Genomic DNA, 23,570 nt, shown 5'->3' with positions numbered 1-23,570 from the left:
GCTGCAAGGTCGGCGGAGCCCTGCCTCCCACAGTCCCCCCCCCCCCTGATAGCCGCCTGATAGCGGGCGTTCCTCGTTTAGCTGGACGGTTGCCTTTTCCCACAAATGGATTTCCTTTTTGTCTGTGGGCGTCTGCGGGTGTGACAACTGAATGCATTGCGTGCCGCCCCTGCCTGCTGCTTGCTAATTGCGCCAAATGGCGGTGGCCGCGCGTACTCCTAGCGGAATGAATGGCCGTGAAATTGAATCATTTCCAGTTGCAGCTACAGCCATAGCCACTGCACACGGCTCGTGTGTGAGTCCAACTTTGACATGGCACGGCTGCCAGTTTCGAAACGGAGTTGAGTGAAAGGCACCCACGCCATCATCCAGGTATTTCTCTTTGATTTACTCACTGCTTTTATGCAAGCAATAAAGCTGAAATGCGGAACGCCGAGACAGCGTGTACCCTGACAGGCATGGGGAATAGATCCTCCAAAAAGGTTCATTGCCGAGCATATTAGCTATAAATCACCCAGTCCAAAGATTAACTGATTAACCCCGATTCATTAAATCTTCCCTGATAGTTCTGTACAATTCTAATCATCTATAGTATCCACAATACCCTCACCAAGAGTATAAAGACTTAAGTGCCCAATTTATGCATAGATACATACATATATACAGAGGAATGGCTACGTGTGTGTGGCTGTGTCTGTGGCTGGAGAAAAGAGCAGAAACGGAAACCGCAAAGGGAAAACAAGTCAAATTAAATTTGCATGCCGACGTCAGACAATTTGGTGAACTTTTTTAAATTGCCCATCAGTGAATGCATTCACATCAACATTAACATTAAACATTAACCCAAACAAGATATCCATATAGTGTTTTTGCATGTGTACGTGCTGGTAAGTGTTACATGCGAATTTAGTTTACATATTTATCAGGCACATTCAGCGGAGCCAAATATTTTAACATTGATCTTGTCCACAGAAGCATCGAACAGCGAACGAGCGAGCAAGCTCCAAGTGGAGACCCAAGAGTGGCACAAAAAGGCGGAATCGCATGTGAATAGTTTTTAGCATATTTAATCACGTAGAGAATGGACTAAGCTCCCAAAATGGTTTCGTTACGTGTTTCCATTGTATTGTTATGTGAAGATCTTCAAAAGACTGAAGACCATTAGCTTATAAGGAGGATCTATCGGAATGGCAAAAAAGGCTTGACTAGGGTGTATTATGGCATAATTCCTTTATTAGTGGTAAACAGTTTGCTCAAATTAAGATGCTTAGGAAAGGGCTTCAGGCGATAGTCCTTAGGGTGCAAATACTATTGTGACCCACGATGGAGTGCCTGTGCCTAGTCGTCGTATATATTCCCCCTATCAAGTCAAATGAGATTTGCGTTCGCTTTTACAGCTGCACATAGTACGGACTGTAGTGTCCCCCCCATCTGTGTGTAAAATTGAGTTCGACCAGCTATTCCGTCCTGTACACAGCTGTACTGTACAGTAATTACACCACACTTCAGGCCCAACTTTCATTACTGTGTGTGAGTGTGTGTGTATGCAGATGCAGGAAGATGGAGCCGAAGACGAAACTGCAGATCATCATCAGCGTCACGCGTTCGCGCAAAAATTATGATTATTTGACGAAATCTCATGCTGTGCTTTCTGCCAGCTGCCGCAGCGAGGCGCCCCAAAAAACCACAAGAGAAAAACAACCAGAAGAGGAGGCAATAACCACGGCGGACACCTCAGCACGTCTTGGCCCGGCATTCGCGCAAACCAGCCACAGCCACAGCCAGAGCCAGAGCTGACCCCAAGCAATTAAGAAATTATGTATATTATGACGCGCGCTGTGATGATGGCAGCGCGGCAGTCGAATAAAAAACAATCAAATGTTAAAGCAACAAATCCGAATGCCTGATGTCTGATATCTGAGGCCGTCGATGCTGGAGCCGATGCTCGAAATAAGCATTATGTATACGCACTGCTGGACCTCGGAACCTGCAGGCAGTTTTGTTGCTTTGCTATTTTCCCCCCATCTTATTGGTTTTCTCATTTGATTACCCTTTCTTTACAATAATATAGCATGGCCATAATTATCATCTGTTGCATTTCATTTCTTTCAGAGGCAGATACAACCAATACAGATCTTGTTGAGGTTGGCGATCTTGAATCATTTTCCGCCTGCCACCTCCATTATGCTCAGAATACTTTTCTCATGGAAATGAGAGGGTTTAAAGCTCTTCTGTGGCCGCTTCCTGGCTTTCAAAAACAAAAACAAAAGACTGAAGACACGAACATGGGGTCGAGCTCTCCGCCAGGTCTTATGTAAGCGCGTGCTCACCTTAAATTAAAGTCCACAATCAGGCGGCGACGACAAGGGGTCAGAGGAGATAGAGAGAGAGAGAGAGAGGTTGCTCCGCCCGCTGTGTAGGTGGAGAAATTATGTTGACATCATCGCCAAAAAATGGCCAAAGAAGCGAGCGATGCCGATTCCGATGCCGATGCCGGTGGCGAAGCCCACAAGCTGGGCGCCTCTTGAAAAACAGAAAGAAAAAAATTAATTTTACTTTCATTTTCGTTGCGGCGAACGCTCATTTCTTTCAATTTTAATGAATATTTTTTGCTGGGTACCACAAAAAACTCCAGCAGCAGCAGCAGCAACAAGCAGCAAAACCATCATATCCGCAACTATTTCGGGGGGATCCGTACACCTTTTGGCTTGTGCCACTTCAACGAGATGATTGCACTTTGATTGTCCGAGACAGATCGTTTCCGTTTGGCCTTTAGCTCGGGTTGGATTCACTTTTGAATTGGTTTGTCAGGAAGCCTCTCTTCGGTAGTCGGTCTTCTCCCAAGTGCCACTGGGGTCTGCCGTTAAGCTGGGGCATTATCAAACTAACTGAATGCCCAACTAACTAACTAACTGATCGATTGATCGATCGACTGACAGACTGATCGATTAAATGAAGTAAGCGGCTGCTGGCTAGCTGCTGCAATGAGGAAGCGTCTGTCTATGAATATCCATCCCGTCGAATCGAATGAATCGAATTAGTCACCAGCCAAGCCATCCAGCAACGAAAGGTAAAAGCCTTTGCCGTTTTCAAATTGTATTTTAATAGGCCAAATGTCAATTTCCTGGCCCGTTGCCAAAAACGGTTATACCACGCCAGACGATTGTGAAAATCGAGCCAATTTTATTGCCAATTTCAGCTGCGACTTATGAAATGGCTTGCACTGTCAACGCGCCGGCCAATTTTCTAGGTCACAATGCATACGAGTAAACGTATCTTACGAAATTGAAACCTGGGCGCCCCATTTCCTTGTGGAAACCGCGACCGTTCCCTCCCACGCACTAACGTCTTTCCACAGCAGTGTACTGTACAAGTTTGGGCATACGAAGAGCATCCCCATCTCCCGACAGACAATTACATTTTACTCAACATAATTTCTGGCGTTTAAGTTTATGGGCTTTTTAGCCTGCCCAACGAGCGCAGACGACAGAGATATGTGTGCCCCCAGGGAAGATGACAACCGCCTCGTATACTCGTACATACATATGTATTTCTCGTCATATTTCAAATGGAAAATGCTGGCTTAAGTCGCCATAAAGCAGCTGCACACAAAACACCCTCCTCGGTTACGCATGCGTCCCATCAAAGTCTCTGTTGTATTGTATAAGGCCCGGCCCCACTCTGCTTCCCCCATATGACACAAAAAAAGTGTCGCAGTCAGACGGCTATTCGTAAAGCTACCAGCATGAAGAAGAAACCTCTGCGGAGACAATTGTGTAATTAGCGAAAAGAAATACAGAAAAAGAGAAGGAGGAAATAAGAAAGAGTCAGAGACGAGGCGGAGATGCAAAACAAAAAGATCTAAATGGCTATTCATAACCCCATCCACATTCCACATTTCCAGCTGCACGGGCCGGTTCAATTGTCTGGAAATGCTATTTGGTAATCCCGATCCGCCTAAGACTCAACGGAATGCGGTCTCTTCTTTAGCTCTTCATCTGCTCCCGCTGCTTCTGTTCAAAGTTATTCAATTTATGACACTTTGAATATAAAATCCCTTTGATTTGTATACCCAGTACTCAAAGTCCATAGGGGTATATCAGAATTGTGGTGAAAGTGAATGTGTCTAACATCCAGAAGGAAACGTTGCCGACCCCTTAAAGTATATGTATATATACTTGATCAGCATCATTAGAAGAGTAAAAATAGCCGTGTGTCCGTCCGTCCCGATGAGGGCATAGATCACAGAGACTACAAGAACTAGAGCAACAAATGTCGTATCCAGACTCCTGTAAAATTACACTGGGACCCCCTTCCGGCCGGTTATTAGATCACAGATCCTTGATTTCCCCCTCGTTTGATTTGGTTATGGCTGGATCATATTGCTCTCCATCAAACAAGATCCATATTCAGCGCCTGGATTGACTGACTTTCAGTAGAACAACGTATTAGAGGTACTTCATTTAATATATTATAAAATAAGCATAAGAGTATTCCAGAGACGTTGGCTTTTTTCATACGGCCGCACACTAATTGCCGCGAAGTTCGCAATCAAGTTTGGCTCGTGGCACAGACCCTACCACCATTGAGTGACTGACTGCGCGGCCCGACACTACGATGTGATTGACAGATCTGATCTCTGGCTTTTGGTACATCGCCACACAGGAATGAAGTGGAAAGTTTTTAATGTCCTAGCCACGCGTCGCTCCCCGACTCGCCTTCACCCCCCCCTGGACAGCAGCACTGACACCACCACAGCGCTTCTTAAAGGAATTCTGATATTTATTATTTCTTATACAAACCGAAGATTGCTAATTGCCTGGCTAAATGTTGGCAATTTGTCAAGCGTTGCTAATCGAATTAGAAGGTGTTATTGATAATCGTTAAAAGCGATCGATCGTGCACAAACAAAAGATCAGAGCAGATTAGATCAGAGGGAGCACAAGCTTTGGACTTTGGGCGATGCTCGATGGGATCATGGGTTCGGGCTGATTCTTACCGACACCCACAGCAAGCGACAGAGAGATCTTTACGGCAAGAGAGGATAGCTGACAGTGCAACTGCAACTGCAGCTGCTTCTTCTGCCGATTACGTAGTCAGGGACTGGGACTGGGACTGTTGCTGCGTCCATTATATCACCTTCGGGTGAGTGAAAGTGATGATGGCATGGCACTCGCAAGGCCTCAATGCTAATACCCGTTTGCGAATCTTTTCCTTCATGTGGCACACAGGGTGTGTGCTGCCGCGCGGCTGCTTGGGTCCGGTGTTTGGGGCAAATGGGTGGATGTATGCTAATGTTGCATTTTTTGCGCCGCCTGCAAATATTTTTTTTTCAATTATCGATTTTCGATTTTTGTTTGCCTTTTACTTTGAGGTGTGCGAGGCGGGGAAAAACGTTGCGACTTCCTCATTGCAGTTGTCTGTGTTGCAACAATCTCCGTGCAAGTGTGTGTGGAGATGGGGGCAAGCGTTTTTGCGCTGCTTCAATTGCCGTTGATTTGCGTGGCGGCGCCGAGAGAAATCGCAAATGGCCCACGAATTCCTAGTGCCAAATCAAATGTCTATCTCTTGGGACTAATGAATATTCATAATTATGGACAGGTCAGAGCAGAAAGCCGAAAGGCTACCCCTTGGAAATTGTGCCAAGCGAAATTCAGAGCAATTGCTACTCGACTTCGCGGTCTCTAACGGTGGCAGGCCGGAGTGTATGCAAATATTTGCCTTGGCCGCAGAAAAGTAAAGCTACAGAAAACACTTTCCATCTGTCCCAAGTATCCGCCAGCAGCAGCAACAGCAGCAGCAGCTGGACTGGAGCTGAAGTTGATTTGGATGTGGAAGCTGGGGCAACATCGGCATCAGCACCCGCACCATTGCCAATGCCATACCCCCCGGCAATATCATCGTCGCAAGGGGCAGCTGTGGCCGTACCAGCCACAGATACAGATAAAGAAATGTGCCGCTGTCGATGCCGCTGCCGCTGCTCCTTTCACTTTCGACTCGCCTTCAACGGGTGTTCGAATCCAGAGCAAAATGGACTTTTAGCTCTGCTAAATAGCAAGGGGCAGCCACAAAAACAGCAGCGCCACCACCACCAAAAAAACAAATAGAAGAAATCCACGAAAAAAGTCGTTGCCGGATGAATCATCTGAAAGCGGCGGCGGATGCGATGCCGATGCCGATGGCGATGGTAACCGCTTCGCTTCGTGGTTTTCCAAAGGCCAGTCCACGTCCACAAGCATGGGTGACACTCGCACACTCGCACACTCTCACGCATCGAATAGACATCGCATCAGATGTTGTGGGGATAAACCCCGTGCCACCCTGTTTTAAGATCAAGGCTCCCCTGACCAGCCTTGACGTTGAATTTTTAAGTATTCGTACGAGTGATCACGGCGCGAGCTTGAACGCTCGAGTGGATTGGATCTCAAAGCGATAACGGATGAAATGAACCATTGTGGGGGATGTGCGAAGATCATCAGTTGTTGAACTCCCCCGAAAGAGTGTTGGCCGCTTTGGAAGGTCTGGGAACTATTGTACTTGGGAGTGAACATTTAATTCGACTTACCTTCCTCTACTGCTGTACATTCTGTGAACAAAATGCAATCCAATTGGTGGTTTCATCAACAGTTTCATTTGATAGATTATTATTATGTGTTTTCATTTATTTTTTGGATTGCATTTCCAGTTCTTCCAAAGACAGAAAACCTCACCTCATCCGACCCTGGCCATGGGCTTTTTGCTCTGCTCTGCCTGGACACGGCGCACGCTTCCACACATACACATTTCAATCAAATCAAATGCAATTTGCTGTCAAAGCCGAGTCACAGCATGTCACAGTCTGTCAAAAGGCATTAAATGTTGCGACGCTTTTGTGATTTGTGGGTTCTTTTTTCTGTGTGTTTGTGGCCGAAGGCTTTGGACAAATATGAACTGAAAATGTTTAATTGGCGGCTGTCATGTTTGGGCAGCTATAAAACTGAAATAAAACGATGGCCGGACTCTGACTCGGCCGCCTGGTACTTACTATTGACCATGGCGTCCAATGATGCTTTACGACTTCATATCATAATTACAGCTTACGAAATGGGTGCCGGGGGAGTTGATAGAGGGGGGGGATAAAATATGGTGGGGAAGAAGGTGAAGTCGACGTCTGCCGGCATTAAGCAATAATTTGTATTATTTGTACAATGCGGTGGCTGTTACAGTACGAGTACTCTTCTCTCTCTCTCTCTGCGTCCATCTCTTGTATATCTTTTACGCTTGTCTGTGCATTTATTGTTGCCTAATCGGTGATGGGAGACGAAGATGGAGAGCCGAAGCCGAAGCCGAAGCGACAGCTGTTTCCAAGCTCTCCTTTGCTTTGATATTTCGTGCAAACGCACTCCACACTCCACAGCACAGCACAGCCGAAAAAAGCGCAGAAGAGTAGGAAGACAAGACGCCGCAAAAGCAGAAACAGCAACAGCAACAACAACGAGAGAAACGGCGACTGCGCAGCAGCTGGCAAAGCTCAGTAAGCCAAGCTTACTGGCGCTCGGCGCCTGCGCTTCAGTTCAGACTTCTTTGAGACTCCGCTCAAGAAGGTCGTGTTCAGCTCTAGCTCAGGTTGGGCTCGCGTACGTAATTACCGCTACTCACGGGCCTCGATCGTTGGCTGTAAGTGCATGAGTGTCTGTGTGTGTGTGTGTTAGTAGAGATAAGATAAGACTCAGGACTTGGGGCGTCAATCAAACCGCAAATTAAGGCTGCGCTGCCCCAAATGATAGGTGATATTAGGATTAAAAGAGTTGGAGAGCGCAATAACTTTAGTGTTGGTGCCAGTGTGAGTGCTACGGATTGGATATACATAGCTTGCATTCGGCTGCAACTTCAAACAGCGACTCCCTCTCTCCAGTCTCCAGTCTCCACTCTCCTTCGATCTACGCCTAACAGTGAAAGTGATTTGATTTTGCAATTGGAGTCCGAGTCCGAGTCCGAGTCGGAGCTGCAGTTGCTGCCAGCAAGCGACTTTGAACAATATTTCTGCTTGTTTGCTGATCCGATCAGCCAGCAGCGAAAAGCGTTTTTGCTTTTATTATTATTATTTTTCGCCAGGCAACGCAAAGGCAAAACCAAAACAAATCCAACGAAACAAAACGCAGCAAAACAATAAACAAAAGTGCAAAGAAAACAAAAAAACAGAAAAACAGCAAATAACAAACGTAAATTGCAAGCAATTTGTAATCTGGATCCTAATGCAATTTCTCTCTCTCCTTCTGCACAGTCGTTCCACTGTGGCCAAAACCAAATCCCCACAAAATACCATTAAAAAATCATCTTCAAATTGGATTAATAATCTGCAGATCAATCTATCTATACCCTTGCTTAAAGGTAAGTCAGATCGAGATAGCTAGATAGCTAGACTAATTAAATTTCATAAATTTCACATTAAATCGAGTCGACACTTATGCGGCAACACTAACCGCTGGCAGGCGATTAAATCATTTTCACATTGCAACACTTGCAACACTCGCATCGCGCACGAACCTCACAAAAAGAAACTATTTACGGAGCAAAAGTAAAGCGTCATTATCTAATAAATCTTACCATATACTACTCGTATACCCACATTATTTTACACCCCATTCGGGTGCAGATACTTGCACCAGTACTTAGATGCATAAAACGCAAACACCAGCCCAGTCTCGGGCTCATGGCGTGGTCGGTGGTTGGGGGGGTGTCTTGCAAAATGTGGAAAGTATTCGCAATTGAATGCTTGCCACATGCCTGGACACATAATCCGCTAGAGTCAATTTGCCAGGGCTGTCCCCTTTGTGGGGGACACGGGATATTTGGTATGCAAATATTTCAATGGCTCTTTAATATGGGAATCTTTGCCGTTTACTGGGAAATTGCTTTTTAGTTGCAACAAGCATTTATATGGCATCTATTTAGTTTGCTTTAAAAATTATCATATACTTAGCACAAAGATCTCAAGTGGGCAGATTCCCACTTTGAACTTGTGACCCAATAACACAATTAAAAGTCACATTTTCAACGATATTGCAGTACAAACGGATTATTCAATCTGTTTCCCAATTAACAACGTGATAATTATTATATAAGCAGTACGAAGCAGACTTTGAATAATAAGTAGCTGCCTTAAAAAAGTTAAAAGAAGAAACCATGTCAAGTCGCCAATAAAGCAAATAAAACTGAATCAGACGAAATGCAAAAACCAAAGAAACAAACAACAAGCCGGAAAACATAAATAGTCGGACAATAAAAGTGCGTGAAAGAAGGGCAAACGAAATGGGAAAAGAGACAAAAGAGAGATGAGCAGAGAGAGAGAGAAAGAGAAGCGACGCATTGGGGCAACTTAACCCCAATTTGGTTAACTGCAGCTTGAGCCACAAATTATTTGGCAACGTTTTTATGGCTCCGCCGAAGTCTCGTCTCGACTACACAATACATATATGTATATACTGTATAAGATATATATCACTGTGTGTGTAGGTATGACATGAACTTCATTATCAGCACACCCGAACGCCGAAGCCATCCTTTTTTTTTTGGTTTTTGGTTTTTTCTTTTTGTAACATCTCTTTACCCCTTGTTCGTTTTCCTGAAATGGTTTTATTTTATTTTGCTTTTTCAATTTAGGGCTGGCTTACGAGGAGTATTGCGTAAGCGGAGAAACTCGTATTGCTGGGGCTGCTCTCTGGAGCATGTGATACTTACATATACATACATACATACTTGTAGAGACATACATATAGTAGGTGCCATATATTTACGGTATATTTATTACGGTTGAGAACTTTCTTTCGGGACTGACACAAATTACTTAATTTTTAGGTGCCGCTGCTGCTGGGGCCTTAAATCCGGTTTCGTATTGGCTTGGACGGTTTTTGGAGGGGACTGCGATCTGACCCTTTTTTCATCATGTAATAAAACCCAAAATATACGATCTGTTTGTTGGAAAACAAGTTCCGCCAAATTGTGACCGTGGCCATGGATTTGTTAGCTCCGTTCGCCTTGCTTTTATTTTCTTTTTTGATGCTTTATGTAAATCTTATTTTTCTTCTTTCTTTCTTTCTTTCTTTCTTTTGTGCCCCCCTTTTTGCTCTTTTTCCTGGCCCGAGCTTATGTAAGTCAATCGAAACACTCGTCATATGCAAATGATTTCTCAATTTTTGCTGCTCTTTTTCAACGTTTTTCCTCTTTTGGTTTGGATTTTGGCTCCGGCTTGGGCTTGGGTCGAATCGATTCGATGATGATTATGTATTCAGGTTGTTTTGTTTAATTATTTGTTTTTTGTTAATTGGTAGCTGTGGTGGGCGGGTCGGGGGTGGTGACCATAGTAGCTACTGGCTATACGGATCACCTAATTATCGGAGGCAATCATTGGGTTCGCCCTTTCGTTGCCTCAAGTTCGTGTCTTAAGTCGTTTGTTATTCCGATTCCAAATCCGGTTTGGGGTTTCCCCATTTCTCTGTGTAGCGACTACTAGCGATTACCGGCTAGAATCGGTTGGATAGCCGCTACAATTTCTCTGCCTCTTTTTAACGCCCGACAAAATCTTTTGATTAATATTGCGCATACGCCATGTGTGTTGCGCTAATTGCATAATCATCATCATCCCCATCACCATTCGCATCGATGTGATTTGCATGCCATGCTTCATATATGTATGTACATACATACATATGTACGAGGCAAGCGCCTTTTGTTTTTGTTGCCATGTCCGATAGTCTGACACTGGCACTGGCACTAGCACTTCTTAACACCCGACTGCCGCCGGGTTGAATTTTGACTTAACACATTCGTAACAATTGCGTAGCAGCCTTGTGGCTCGTATGATGAATGCTAATTAGCGCACACTCCTCGCTGCAGCAGACGTCACAGTTGCCACGTACGAGTATTGATTATGTGGTCGGGCGGGTGTGCTTGCCGCAGCCCCCTCTTACAACGGCACTTACCTTACCCAATAACACCTTGGAGCGCGGCTTTCATCGCGTTGCGTTTGCGTCGCCTCTAATACTATATTTCGTTTGTTTTCGTTTTCGGTTTTCGGTTTTTCTGGTGTTTTTTTTTCCCGTTCGTTAATTTTTTGGCTGGACAAAATGTGCCAATGGCAAGGCATGGCATGACACCAATTTCCATTTAATTTGGCCGCTCAGCCCCGCATTGAGCCAGGCAGCCAAGACGAGCTAAGCGCAGCTGTTTGACCTACTTGGTGGATTGTTGGTGGTGCCGCTGGACGTGGATGTGGTGGTGCTGGTGGTGGTGCTGTTTGTGGGAAAGTCAAATGGGTTTAACCTTTTGGTTTGTGCAAACAATTGGTAAATTCAATTGGTAGCAATTCAAAATAATTGAGCAAATCTATTTTAATTCAAGTTTGCCAAGAAGAGACAACCATCGAAAGTGGCAGTGGCAGTGGGAGTGGAGTGGAGTGGTGCTTATCTTGATTGTCTCTCTTGATTGTTTGACTCGACTGCCATGAAATAAATAAATGAAAAATTGTATGGTTAGGGTAAAAGTTGGGGGAATACCCGCCGCACACCTTTTTAAGGGGGGGAAGAGAAATATCTTGTAGAAAGGGAAACCTTCTTTGTGGCAACAAATCTAGTAGTCTGTTATTTATCTGTTATCTTTAGGCAGGCAGCTCTTTATGTATGTTTTTGATTCCATTTATCCATTTATCTATCGTTTTGCTTCTGCTTATTTTCTGCTGATAAGCTGAACAAAGAAAGCTTCTTCAAAATCTCTCTCAGAGAGTAAGAGAAGCCTGAAGCTCATTTATCGCTGTACCCATCCCATTTTAAACATAAATTAAATTTCAGCTTCTTTCTTTTGTCAGTTTTTTCTTTAATTCATTTTTCATGCCTGCGTTTGGGTCCGTGTCTGGGTCTCCTCCATAATATAAGCACTTTTCCCCCGACTCAACAAAATGCATACAAATTTCCTCGACTCGCTTCATTTCAACAAACGAGAAACAACGAATTTGACAACTTTTGGCTGAGCTTTTGTGTTGCCCCGTGCTGCCGGTGCCATTGTCATTTCGCGCATTAGGCATTGTCTTCATCAATTTTTCTAGTTTTCCATTGTGGCGAGGGAGAGGGATAGAGAAGGAGCGGGAATTGCTTTGAATTATGCGTGAACCGCAGAGAGAGAGAAAAGTTTCTCAGGATTTGTGACGCACAATCAACTCTGCTGATGCTGATGCGAAGTCCATGTCCAATGAGGCACTCAGCATCGTATCGCCTTGCATCGCATCTGCATACGCAACTGCAACCAGTTGGAGCTAGCTGCTGTTGCAACTGCTGCCTCTGCTGCTGCTGCTGCTGCTGCGGTTGCGCATTTAAAATGCATTTATCTCAATTACGAGCAGAAAGAGCAACAAAATCGCTTGTTTACAGCGAAATGAAAACGAAAACGAAACGAAATGAACGACGCATTGTTTTGCAGCAGAAAATAAAAACTTTCACTGCCACAAAATAAAAAAAAAAACACAAAAAAACTAAAACAAAAGTAATCATGTTGCGGGCGGGGGCTGCCTCAGCGAAGAGGAGGGGTGCCGGTGCCCCGAAAGAGAGGAGAAGCAGAAGCAGAAACAGAAGCAAAAGCAAAGCCCTGGAAAAGTGTTGTTAATGAAAACAAATAAACTGAATGGCCAGGCCAGGCCAGGCCCAGGCCAGTCAGCAAACTGATTGTAAATTGTGCGTGGCAGAAGGGGCATTGGAAGCGTGAAAGAAGCCGCAGCCGGAGAAAGAGAGGGCACAACAGAAAGACAGAAAGAAAGAAAGAAAGAGCAGCACAAAAGATAGGCGGAAAGTGAATGCTGCAAAAGCCAAAGCAAAAGCAAAAGCGAGTTTCCGGCGTCCTTCACTCAAGGCCGTTCCGTTGCAGTGGACGCTGCACGCATGCGCAACTGTGGCAGCTGCTGTGTTGCAGCTTTTCATCCAGATGGTGGTGGTGGTGATGGAAGGGGCAGCTGTCCGCCAAATTAATATTTATGTAATCTCGAGGACGGATAAGCTCTTCCTGCGCATGCGCCTGCGCCTGCGCCCGCTTTCCAACACTGACAAATATGTAAATTAAATTTCTGCAACACGTTGCATCACATAGGGGGGGAGGTCGACAGAGGAAAAAGCTGGTATTTTAGCTAGCAAAACCAGTTGAACCGCCAAAAAAATACAATATTTCATAATCAACTTCCAACATCCATCCACAAAAGAAACAAAATGCCCGCAAAATGTGTTAAATGTTATGCAAAACCATCTGCTACGGCTGTCGATGCCCGGTGCCATGCCGCAGAGTCACGTCACGATTCGGTTGGCATGCAACCAGGAAGCGTACCCTACCTCCCTATCGATCTGTGCAACACGCTTGCCTCTGTCTCTGTGTCTGTCTCTGCCCTGGCCCCTGCCTCTGCTCCGAAGCCGCAAATCAAGTTCAAAATGTCAAGTTTGCGCCCGCACAAATCAACCGAAAAGGAAGCGTTGCAGTGCAGCAGCTGCGCAGCTGCAGCGCAGCAGCAGCTCAGTGGTGCTTGAACTCGAAATGAAAGTGAAAATACGCCAGCAGCGACGTCCACAGCGACTGCGACTGCGAATGCGATTGCAGCTGAGAGCAGCTGAGCGAAAAAAGCTCACAAACTCTTACTTTCAAAGCTGCGCTGACTAGCCTCTGCAGAAGGGCAGCCACCAGCAAGAGGTCGACTATGGAATACCCTTCGCATGCGAAATAGCTTCAGGGGCAACGTTGAGTAGGAAGTTTCTTTAGAGATTTTTAGGCGTACATTTACACACACATTCCACACGGTGTTAGTGGATTTTTATCTCAAACTCTCGCACCTCTAGATCTTATGCGAATATTTCCATTAAGATATTATCACTGAACTAATACGCCCTGTGTGGTGTGCTCTAGGGTATTGAAATACAAGTCGGTTGGGCTTTTATTGCACTTTTTACAATCACATTCATTCATTTCCTTCTATCGTTAAACGTAAAAACATAGAAAACACTAAACAACAAAATAAAAAGTGAAATTAAAAAACGCTGCGAATTTCCAGCTGCTGGGTGATGGTTTTTCCAGTTTTCCCAGATGCTTTTATCCCACCAGCCACCAGCCACCAGACAGCAGCCAGCAACCAGCAACTCGTTTACCAAAAACTCAGCTGGTAGCTGGCGATCGAGGAAATGCACGCGTGATGCAGTTGCAAGTGCAGCTTTTGTGGCTGCAACCAACTGCAAGTTAAACCGTAAATTGATGATTTAAAATTAATTTGTTGCGCGATTAATGGGAATTTAATGCGCAAAGCGGAGATTATGGCTGCCAGATGAAAGCTCATTTGGGCATTTATGAGTTTTACGACGATGATGGGCGTTCGTTTCATGCAACACACCCATGCACCCATGCACCCACTTCATCGGGGAGTAGAGTTAATTGCCAAAATATTCGAATACAATGGAAACTACAAAAAACTAAAACCCGTTCTTCTCTTTCTATCTTTCGTTTATCTGCCGCAGGCAATTAAGGAAGTAATTTTGTTACCGAAGCTCTTCGTGGATGTCTATGTGGATGTCGCCAGCCAAATAGCGCGATGCGATGCATGCAACCACACGAAACCGCTTGAAAAGTCGCTGTTAAAGCGTCAACAGCAATTGCCATAATTGCCATTGGAGCAGCACACACACACGGACACACGGACACACTCCCAGATACAGAGGAGTCCAATAACCGCTGGACAAACATCCAACAACCAGCAATCCAACACCCAACCCGTGCCCGTCCCCGTGCCCGTACCTATGCCCGCACCCGGACCAATTCAGCCATCAAAACGAAACTTGCCACACGAGCTATCCGAGGCAGGCACATAGAAACACACACGCACACACACACACACACACACAAATCCGCAAGTCCCACTGAATTGTAACATAGACGGGGAGTCGAGCTTGAAAATCCCCAAAGCCAAAACAAAGTCCAAGACCGAGAGCAAGAGCAAGACCAAAAAACCAGTGGGGAGATCAATGAACGCGGCACGCAGCTGACAGCAGCAGCACCACCAACACCACCAGCAGCAGCTCAGTGAAGCATAGGAAAGGCGCCACGGACGGACACCAGGCAGGGGCGGCGTTCAAGTTCAAGCATCAACTATTCCGACGACGACGGCAAGCAGGAAGTGCCGCGGCTGCACCTTAATTGGAGGCAGTGTCATTAGCACCAAAAACAACAGCAACAACAGCAACAGAAACTGCCTCAACTGAACAACAACAACCAACCAACGCTCATCCTGCTCGATGTAAGATGTTACTGACCGACAACAGCAACGAGCTCCACACAAGAAGCAACAGCCGCAGTCGCAGCCGTAGCCGCATCTCCACCTGGAGATGGAGCCTGATCCAACTGTTTGCCCTTTGCTGGTGCTGCCTCTGCTCAGTGCTCAGTGTTGAGGCGGCCACACCCACCACATTGTCCACGGGGCAACTGCTGACGGGACAGCAGCTGCTGCCCTGGCAATCACCGGCGGCGGCGGCGGCGGCCACATCCTCCTCGCCCTATGCCACCGCCACGTTGGCGCCCACGGCTCGCAATCTGTACGCGCCCTTCCAGCGCTTCAGTCAGCAGGACGACATCAGCTTCAAGGATGTGCGCCAGCGCAGCGACGGCACCATTGTGCAGTCCTTTGGTTCCTATCGCACCGCCCGCCAATTGGGCGTGCCTGCGGCCGCCGCAGCCCAGCGCCGTTCCGATGCCGCCGTCGAGATCATACCGGCGCCCTCGGTGGAGCTGCCTCAAGGCGACCTGATCACGATACCAAAGCAACTGGTGCCCACGATGCCGGAGAACGTGACGCGGCAGGGCAGGCAACGCAACTACATGTACATCCCCCTCCAGACGGAGGCAGATCCCGATTCTGCCGGAGCCCTCCTTCAACTGCGTCCGAGCCGAAATGCCACGCTCTCCTCGCTGGGACCGCCTGCCGATGGAGTAGCCGCTGTGGCCCATCAGTTTGCAGCGGAATTGGCCACTCAGGGCAGTCCTGAGCAGAAGCCGCTGGAACTAGAGCCAGAACGAACGGAACGCAGCGATCTGGTGGCCTCTGCCAGCTCCACGGACAAGCTGGAGTACGCGGAGCCGGAGAATACCAGTCGCCGCGTGGGCTTCCAGTTTCCCAGCTACAGCCTGAAGCCCGCGAGTCCCTTCCATCCGCAGTCCTATCGCGAGGACAACCCCATCTTCGGGGAGACCAGTGGAGCGGGGTTCGAGCCGCAGCCATACAGCGAGGATGCCTCGCCCACGCCCTCCCAGTACGAGGGGCACGAGACGCGCCACACGCGCCAGCTGTACTTCGACTCGGACGTATCGCCCTCAAGCTTCGAGTTCCCGGGTCTGTCGAGCAATTCCAAGCCCCACGGCCTCAAGCTCTATCGGGATGATGTGACCAAGTTTGGGGACATCAACGGACCCATCACGGCCCTCCCACAGCGTCCCCAGCGTGGCTTCTACTTTGGAGATACGGAATTCCGGACGGGACCTCCCGCACCCATCCGCCAGTTTGGACCACAGAAGAACTTCCAGGAGTACGTGGGTCCCAGCGACTATCAGGGCTCCCGCAAGAGTCGCTACTATCCGTACAAGTCGTCCCGCAGTCCCCGTGTGGTGTTCCCCTCCAACGACAATGTGGGAACCACTGGAGTCAGTGGTCCGGCGGGCAGCAGCGGACCCTCCGGCACAGGAGTGTACTTCAGCGACAACCTCGCCTTCAGGTTAGTAGCACACACCCACTCACACAGAGTGAGCGATCGATCATGTTCTGAGCGTTACCTTCTCTGTTACCCTATAGGGATCAGAACTTTGGAATCAACGAGCTGGCCGCCGTGCAGGATGTGCGCAACGATTACAGTCTGCAGGAGCTGGATAACGCCTCGGAAGCCACCAGCAGTCCGCAGTCGGCGAGCACGTTCAAGGAGAAAGGTAAGTCCAGCCCAGCCCCAACCCCACCCGGCTCCCTGCACCCAATCCAAGCGGAGCCCCAATCCCCGCGTTCAGTAGAGCATAAGTTAGAGTCGCTGCTGCTACTGCTGCTGTCACTGCTGGGAAACTGCTTGCACTAGGCCAACATGTAATGCTTCGAAACCCAACCGAAACACCACCTCCACACCACAACTCAACACAACACAACACAAGAAAAAGCAACCCATTCCGATACCGATACCGATTCCGATTCCCATCCGACAGTCGACATCACAACGGACATGGAGTGCCAGAACCGCGGCGGCACATGTGAGTTCTTTTTGGGCTGCTGGCTGTCCGGTGGCCTCATTCAGGGCACCTGCAACGGAGTGCTGCGAGGCTGTTGCCACCGCACGGCCAAGTCGGCCAATCTGCGCAGCTCGGACTATGTGGGCAACACCGTAGATCTCACAGATCTGCCGCAAAAGAACTACGGACCGGTCAACAACGAACCCAGTGAGTGTGGCAGCCTCAGCTCGAACCAATCCAAAACCAAATCAACTCCCAAGCACGTGCACACTAAAACCCTCCCCACCCCACCCCACCCAAAAATCGGTTCAACGAAATAGTTGAGAAATAATTTGCATGCCACAAAAATCTAACAAATTTACGTACTCTTTATGTATAAGTACTTTGTAGTTCGTTTTGTTTTTCTCCCATCTTCATTAAGTAGTATATTATGTAGTTATGCACTCGTAATTCGTAATTGTAAGTATTTGTTTTAGTTACACTCTTGGCTAGGTTTCAGCGCCCAATTAAGTGGAGCTGCTGTACTCTCGGATGTATGCACGCCACTAAAACCGAGCCGAAGCCCCCCTCGAAGGAGGCAGAAAGAAAGGCTGGGGCTGCAATGAAAGATATAGATATAGAGTTTAATTGCCAAGCATGAGCATGTTAATTACCACAGCACGCTAATGATAATTAAGCCATATTACACATAGCTTAACGGCATTACGCTCCATGTGCAAGACACGGGTAGACCTCCCAAATGAACCCCCAGACCCCCAGTTGGACGAGACTAGAGACTAGAAAGCGGAGACAGACCAGACCCACCCGGCAGTGGCAGACCCACCCATAGCGATGCTTTCGTTGTTTTGTTGTGTTTTGCCTAATTGCTTGCTTGCTTTGTGATCGATCACTCTGTTTAATGCTTCACTAATCCCTCCATATATGTATCCTTCCGATCCGAGGGATCTGTGAGTTCAATCTCTACTAACTGAGTGCGTTTTCCGTTCCCCCTTGCCATTACAGGTTGCGGCATCTCGCTGGCCAAGCAGACCGCCCAGCGCCGCATCGTGGGTGGAGATGATGCCGGCTTCGGCTCCTTCCCCTGGCAGGCCTACATACGCATTGGATCATCCAGGTAAGCACTGAAAGAAGGCACCAACTGCTTCATTACTGATGGAATATGGGCTTCCTCCTTGCAGATGCGGAGGATCGCTGGTATCGCGCCGTCATGTGGTCACCGCCGGGCATTGTGTGGCTCGGGCCACTCCTCGTCAGGTGCACGTCACACTGGGCGACTACGTGATAAACTCGGCCGTGGAACCACTGCCGGCTTATACTTTCGGTGTTCGTCGGATCGATGTGCATCCGTACTTCAAGTTCACCCCGCAGGCGGATCGCTTTGACATCTCAGTGCTGACGCTGGAACGGACCGTGCACTTCATGCCACACATAGGTAAGCACCCCATTGCGCTTCCCTTCCGAAAGCCGCTCATGCTGATTATCTTTCCACTACAGCCCCCATCTGCCTGCCCGAGAAGAACGAGGACTTTCTGGGTAAATTCGGATGGGCTGCCGGCTGGGGTGCTCTGAATCCGGGCTCTCGGCTGCGTCCCAAGACGCTGCAAGCCGTCGATGTTCCGGTGATCGAGAACCGGATCTGCGAGCGCTGGCACCGGCAGAACGGCATCAATGTGGTCATCTATCAGGAGATGCTCTGCGCGGGCTACCGCAATGGGGGCAAGGACTCGTGCCAGGGCGACTCGGGTGGACCGCTGATGCACGACAAGAACGGGCGTTGGTACTTGATCGGTGAGTGTCCCTTCAAGAGTCTTGCCACCTGCATCTATACTCATTTCCCTCTCCCTCTTCCAGGTGTCGTCTCGGCCGGGTACTCGTGTGCGTCCCGTGGCCAGCCAGGGATCTACCACAGCGTGAGCAAGACCGTCGACTGGGTATCCTATGTCGTTGGCCTCACGATGAACATCTGATGGATTTACTACTAATTTATTCTCATCGCTTCACATTCGCAATCGCAATCGCACCTGCCTGGTGCATGATTTTGTACATAATTCACTTCATTCTGCTCACTGAATACTGAATTCTGATCAATGCTAACTCTATTTATGAATACAAACGAATTATAACATTTAATGTAATTGAACAAATTAGCGCAGTACAATTTAGCGGATAGAAATGGACGGTATGTACTGCATATGTGCATGTGTGAATCTGTATCTAAAAGATGCTCATCCGTGCGACACTAGTGCAGAGCCAGCCCTAAACTAATTATAATTAATGATTAATAATTATGGATTAATTTACGTAGTCATATGCGCTGTTATGTAATTTTAATACTATTTATGAACTACTACATTTCGTGTGTAAATAAATTATACAAATGTTGAAATGAAGTCGCAATTTATTGTATTAAAGTGTCATTAGAATGTATTTGATTGTTTGTGCAGCTACTGTTTAAGGGGCACGGGCACGTAGACCTGTTGACAGGGAACTCCAGCCGCTGTTGTCCAACCATGCTCGGTATCCTTGTAGAAGACTCCGCCAAGAGTCCCATACTTCGACTGCTCTCCCATCACGCGGAATAGGGTGAACACCTCGTGATAGATCTTGTAAAAGATCACTGGAGAAACGATATGATATTTTGAGTTGAGCTAAGGGATGTATCATTTCCGCGACGAGCTTACCCAGAACGAGCGTGAATACCAGAAGGCACATCAAAAAGCTGGACAGATCAATGAAGAGGCCCACGGTGGCATAGAAGACACCCACATACAGGCCAAAACCAAAGATCAAGCCATGGAATATCAACCAGGGATACATCAGACAGCTCATATCCTTAGACGAGGAGGATGAGGAATAGTCAAGAAAACGGATGTTAATTGGGCATTAGCATTTCCTCTTACCCGAGCCACGCCAATGAGCAGCAGTAGGCTGACGGCCGCGTTGATCAACGACAGTCCATATGCGCAATAGCTAAAGATGGTCAACACTGCAAGGAGCCGGAAACGGAGGCGTCAGAGGAGGAGGAGTGTCAATGGGTTCAACTCACGATTCATCAGAAACTGGTGCTCGTTGGCCGCGGCAATGCTGAGGAGCACTTGCTTTAGCATCAGTCCGATATTCGGGTGCATGTGGAGGGTCAGCATGGAGCTGCCTAGGGTCACGGAGGATATGATCACGCCCAGCCAGCCCAGGATGATGACGTTGTACTTGAGATTCTGGCACTGCACGTACGAGATACCAGTGCCGCATGCAACACTGCCCTGGTGAGATCTATTATCATTACGCCCCATGGTTATCGTCGAGAGTCGATTCTGTGGTGCGTTCCCAATTGTGTTTTGTGTTCAGTGTAGTTCTGTTTTGTTTTGTTTCTTTTTTGCTGTAGTGTATGCTGCTTCATGTGTTTACAATAGAACAAACTACGATGAACTGAATAGAGAAAAACCTTTGGCTCCACACTGACAGGGCGAGAGAGACCCGAAACAGCAAAGGCCTGCTAGGAGAACAGTTCGTATTCGTACAATAAGAATAGGTGGGTAGTATATGTTTTATTATGCTAATCCCGAATTAGAAAGTTACTTCATAAATGGATGGGCTGGCTCCCCCCTTTGGGGTCAGTGGTTCGCCTTTGTCTGACTCTGGAACGCACCTCCAGCCGTGTGGTGTTCCCATTCCGAGAGATGGCGAGATGCCAGCGGTTGTGGCAATTATGTCGCATAAAATAATTATAACAGACCTGGGGCACATTTCCTGCGTTGCTGGCATCAGCATTTCGTAATAATTAGTAAAGATGAAGAACACAGCACATCAGTAGTGGCAGTGGCATCCACCAGCCAAGAGCCAAGACAAACCAGAACCAAGATCCAACCTGTTGCTGCGGAAGCATTCGGCGCCCAGTTCGAGTTTGGCCAGCGGCGCGTGCGGTTGTGGCGGCTCCACCTCCCATCTACAGACCATCTAGAGAACCGAGCCCCATCTCGCGGAGAAGTTTTCGGAAAATGTGTGAGTCGTGCGGGCAACATCAATGGCTGCTCGTGGTGGTAAAAGGAAAAGCACTAAGGAAACTGTGCCATCGAGCCAAGTGAATTGGCACACTTCCCATTGGGATGAGTGTTATATAAAGATCCATTAGCCAGTGCGTGCCTGTGCGGACAGGTGACCCATTTAGCGGGTGACCCCAAAACTCGTATCTCGTTCTCATATCAAGGACACACCACAACTCTTTCCCCGTAAAAGCAAAGCTCTCGGCCGTGAGTCATCCACGAGACAAGCCCATACCCATACCCATAACCAGAGACGACACCGAGTAAAAGTGGAGCAGCAGCAGTAATAAGAAATCTAAGTAGAAGAAAGAGCAGAAGACACGGCCAGAAGAGCCGCAGCTACATAAAAGTGAATAAGAAACTGTCATGCTTTCGTTGGCACCCATCCGGAGCTCATGCCAATGGAGATTTAACAGTCCACAAATTGTGTTAAGTGCCTTAACACCCACCAGTAATCATATCTACTCCAAATACAGTGAACAGTGAATAGTGACAATGAATCTGCTGGTGTGGCTCCTAGTGCTGCTCCTGCTATCCTGCCACATCGGCCACGGCCAGGCCAGTGAGTAAGTGCATGCGAACCCCAAACTGCCTATTGATCCTGGTCTCCTTCAGATATCCTCAACACGTTGCTGGGCGTGCCCGCGGAGTGTGTGCACCAGAGCGGTATATGGCCCTGCAAGTTGAGCTTCTCCTGCTGGCTGCAGGGCGGCAAGCATGCCAAGGGCTGTGGCAGCAACAAGTGGCTCTTCAGCTGCTGCATCGCCGCCGATCCCCAGCATCCACATCTATCCCAGTCGCAGCTGCCGCATCCGCATCCGTCGTCTTTGGCGAATCTCATCGATTATGGCCAGCTCAAGATGAGTCTGCAGAGTCTGCCCAAGCGTATCATGTTGCGGCGTCGCGACGACAATGAGCTGCTCAACGTTCAGGTAAGATTCGTAGCTGCCACAGTGACGACTGAGCCTCCTCCAATCCATTACAGCCCGAGTGTGGGGTGCCACGAACTGCTCAGAACACGCTACAGAAGCGTATCATCGGAGGCCGGCCGGCACAGTTCGCCGAGTATCCGTGGCAGGCGCACATCCGCATAGCCGAGTACCAGTGCGGCGGGGTGCTGATCTCGGCGAACATGGTGGCCACGGCTGCCCATTGCATACAGCAGGCACTGCTGCCGGATATCACCGTGTATCTGGGGGAGCTGGATACCCAGGATCTGGGCCACATAAACGAGCCGCTTCCAGTGCAGAAGCACAGCGTAGTGCAAAAGATTATCCATCCGCGCTTTAACTTTCGCATGACTCAGCCAGACCGCTACGATCTGGCTTTGCTGAAGCTGGCCCACCCCACGGCCTTCAGCGAGCACATCCTGCCCATTTGCCTACCCCATTATCCCATCCGGTTGATCGGGCGCAAGGGCCTCATCGCCGGCTGGGGTAAGACCGAGGCACATTTGGGGCATGCGGGCACCAATATGCTGCAGGTGGCCAGCGTCCCCATCATTAGTGAGTAGCTCTCCAGATCTTCCGAATTTCTGACTCCACTCATCATCATCAATATTTACCATTTGCCACCATATCAGCCACCTTCGACTGCATTCGCTGGCACGAGACCAAGCAAATAAATGTGGAAATCAAGGCGGAAATGTTCTGTGCCGGACATTCGGATGGCCACATGGATGCGTGTCTGGGTGAGTGAGTGGGGCAAGCAGAACAAGCAAGATATTCAAGTTCGTTGTCCTTCACAGGCGATTCCGGAGGTCCACTGGTGATCAAGGATCGCGGACGATTTGTGCTCGTCGGCATCACTAGCGCCGGCTTCGGCTGTGGCGTCGATCACCAGCCAGGTGGGATCATTCCACAATAACTTACGATATGATTGGAAAACTAATTGACTGTTCTGATTTAGGCATATACCACAATGTTCAGAAGACTGTGAGGTGGATACAGGATGTGGTGACACGCAACGAATTGTAGCGAAAGCGCCTGGACTTAGCGCGCGACAAATCTCATTAGTTTATGGCTCGTAGCATTAGGCAGTGGATATGTGCAATCCAAATATGCCAAACCACATAAGAGACACATTTATTTAGTAGATTTAATAAATATTATTATGTACACTATTTATTATGTAGACTCCTTTCTTCCAATTATGGAACCCACAGCGATGCCTATGTGGGCTTAAGCCGAGCACTTGGGACTCTTTTATAGTGTTGCTCTTCTTCTCCCTCTCTAATGAGACGAAACCCTCTTTATAGAACAAACGATGGCTGTGGTT

At 47.9% G+C, this 23,570-nt stretch overlaps 3 protein-coding genes across 4 annotated transcripts; 2 read left to right on the top strand and 1 right to left on the bottom strand.

Annotated features, from left to right (window-relative positions):
* Window positions 1-7,526: 7,526 nt before the first annotated feature.
* LOC4804564 (serine proteinase stubble) lies at window positions 7,527-19,643 on the top strand. Of its 2 annotated transcripts, XM_001361068.4 has the most exons (9): window positions 7,527-7,656; window positions 8,264-8,370; window positions 14,514-16,757; window positions 16,835-16,965; window positions 17,230-17,460; window positions 18,256-18,367; window positions 18,432-18,685; window positions 18,748-19,041; window positions 19,105-19,643. In XM_001361068.4, the coding sequence occupies exons 3-9, from the start codon at window positions 15,295-15,297 to the stop codon at window positions 19,218-19,220; spliced, it is 2,601 nt and encodes an 866-aa protein (XP_001361105.3). In that variant the 5' UTR covers window positions 7,527-7,656; window positions 8,264-8,370; window positions 14,514-15,294; the 3' UTR covers window positions 19,221-19,643. The 2 variants fall into 2 exon arrangements, with proteins under 2 accessions (XP_001361105.3, XP_004444240.2); XM_004444183.3 differs by lacking the exon at window positions 17,230-17,460.
* On the bottom strand, window positions 19,634-20,695 carry LOC4804565 (uncharacterized). The gene is made up of 4 exons (XM_001361069.3): window positions 20,300-20,695; window positions 20,154-20,239; window positions 19,935-20,085; window positions 19,634-19,870 (listed from the first exon to the last, which is right to left on the bottom strand). The coding sequence occupies exons 1-4, from the start codon at window positions 20,541-20,543 to the stop codon at window positions 19,698-19,700; spliced, it is 654 nt and encodes a 217-aa protein (XP_001361106.2). The 5' UTR covers window positions 20,544-20,695; the 3' UTR covers window positions 19,634-19,697.
* Window positions 20,696-21,113: 418 nt separating this feature from the next.
* LOC4804563 (serine proteinase stubble) lies at window positions 21,114-23,415 on the top strand. Its single transcript, XM_001361067.4, has 6 exons — window positions 21,114-21,855; window positions 21,909-22,225; window positions 22,279-22,798; window positions 22,876-22,983; window positions 23,041-23,139; window positions 23,202-23,415. The coding sequence occupies exons 1-6, from the start codon at window positions 21,789-21,791 to the stop codon at window positions 23,267-23,269; spliced, it is 1,179 nt and encodes a 392-aa protein (XP_001361104.3). The 5' UTR covers window positions 21,114-21,788; the 3' UTR covers window positions 23,270-23,415.
* The last annotated feature ends 155 nt before the right edge of the window (window positions 23,416-23,570 follow it).

This window comes from Drosophila pseudoobscura, chromosome 3 (genome assembly GCF_009870125.1).
Source record: "Drosophila pseudoobscura strain MV-25-SWS-2005 chromosome 3, UCI_Dpse_MV25, whole genome shotgun sequence".
Taxonomy (NCBI): Eukaryota; Metazoa; Arthropoda; class Insecta; order Diptera; family Drosophilidae; genus Drosophila; species Drosophila pseudoobscura.
Note: the sequence above shows the minus strand (reverse complement) of the source record. Positions and strands in the feature narration are given on the sequence as shown.

Coding starts and splice junctions, on each gene's coding strand:
- LOC4804565 (XM_001361069.3), bottom strand. CDS start 20,543: ATGGGGCGTAATGATAATAGATCTCACCAGGGCAGTGTTGCATGCGGC. Junction 20,240..20,299: donor GCACCAGTTTCTGATGAATC/GTGAGTTGAACC, acceptor GGCTCCTTGCAG/TGTTGACCATCTTTAGCTAT. Junction 20,086..20,153: donor TGCTCATTGGCGTGGCTCGG/GTAAGAGGAAAT, acceptor TCCTCGTCTAAG/GATATGAGCTGTCTGATGTA.
- LOC4804563 (XM_001361067.4), top strand. CDS start 21,789: ATGAATCTGCTGGTGTGGCTCCTAGTGCTGCTCCTGCTATCCTGCCAC. Junction 21,856..21,908: donor CATCGGCCACGGCCAGGCCA/GTGAGTAAGTGC, acceptor GGTCTCCTTCAG/ATATCCTCAACACGTTGCTG. Junction 22,226..22,278: donor ATGAGCTGCTCAACGTTCAG/GTAAGATTCGTA, acceptor AATCCATTACAG/CCCGAGTGTGGGGTGCCACG.
- LOC4804564 (XM_001361068.4), top strand. CDS start 15,295: ATGTTACTGACCGACAACAGCAACGAGCTCCACACAAGAAGCAACAGC. Junction 16,758..16,834: donor AGCGACAACCTCGCCTTCAG/GTTAGTAGCACA, acceptor GTTACCCTATAG/GGATCAGAACTTTGGAATCA. Junction 18,368..18,431: donor ATACGCATTGGATCATCCAG/GTAAGCACTGAA, acceptor TCCTCCTTGCAG/ATGCGGAGGATCGCTGGTAT.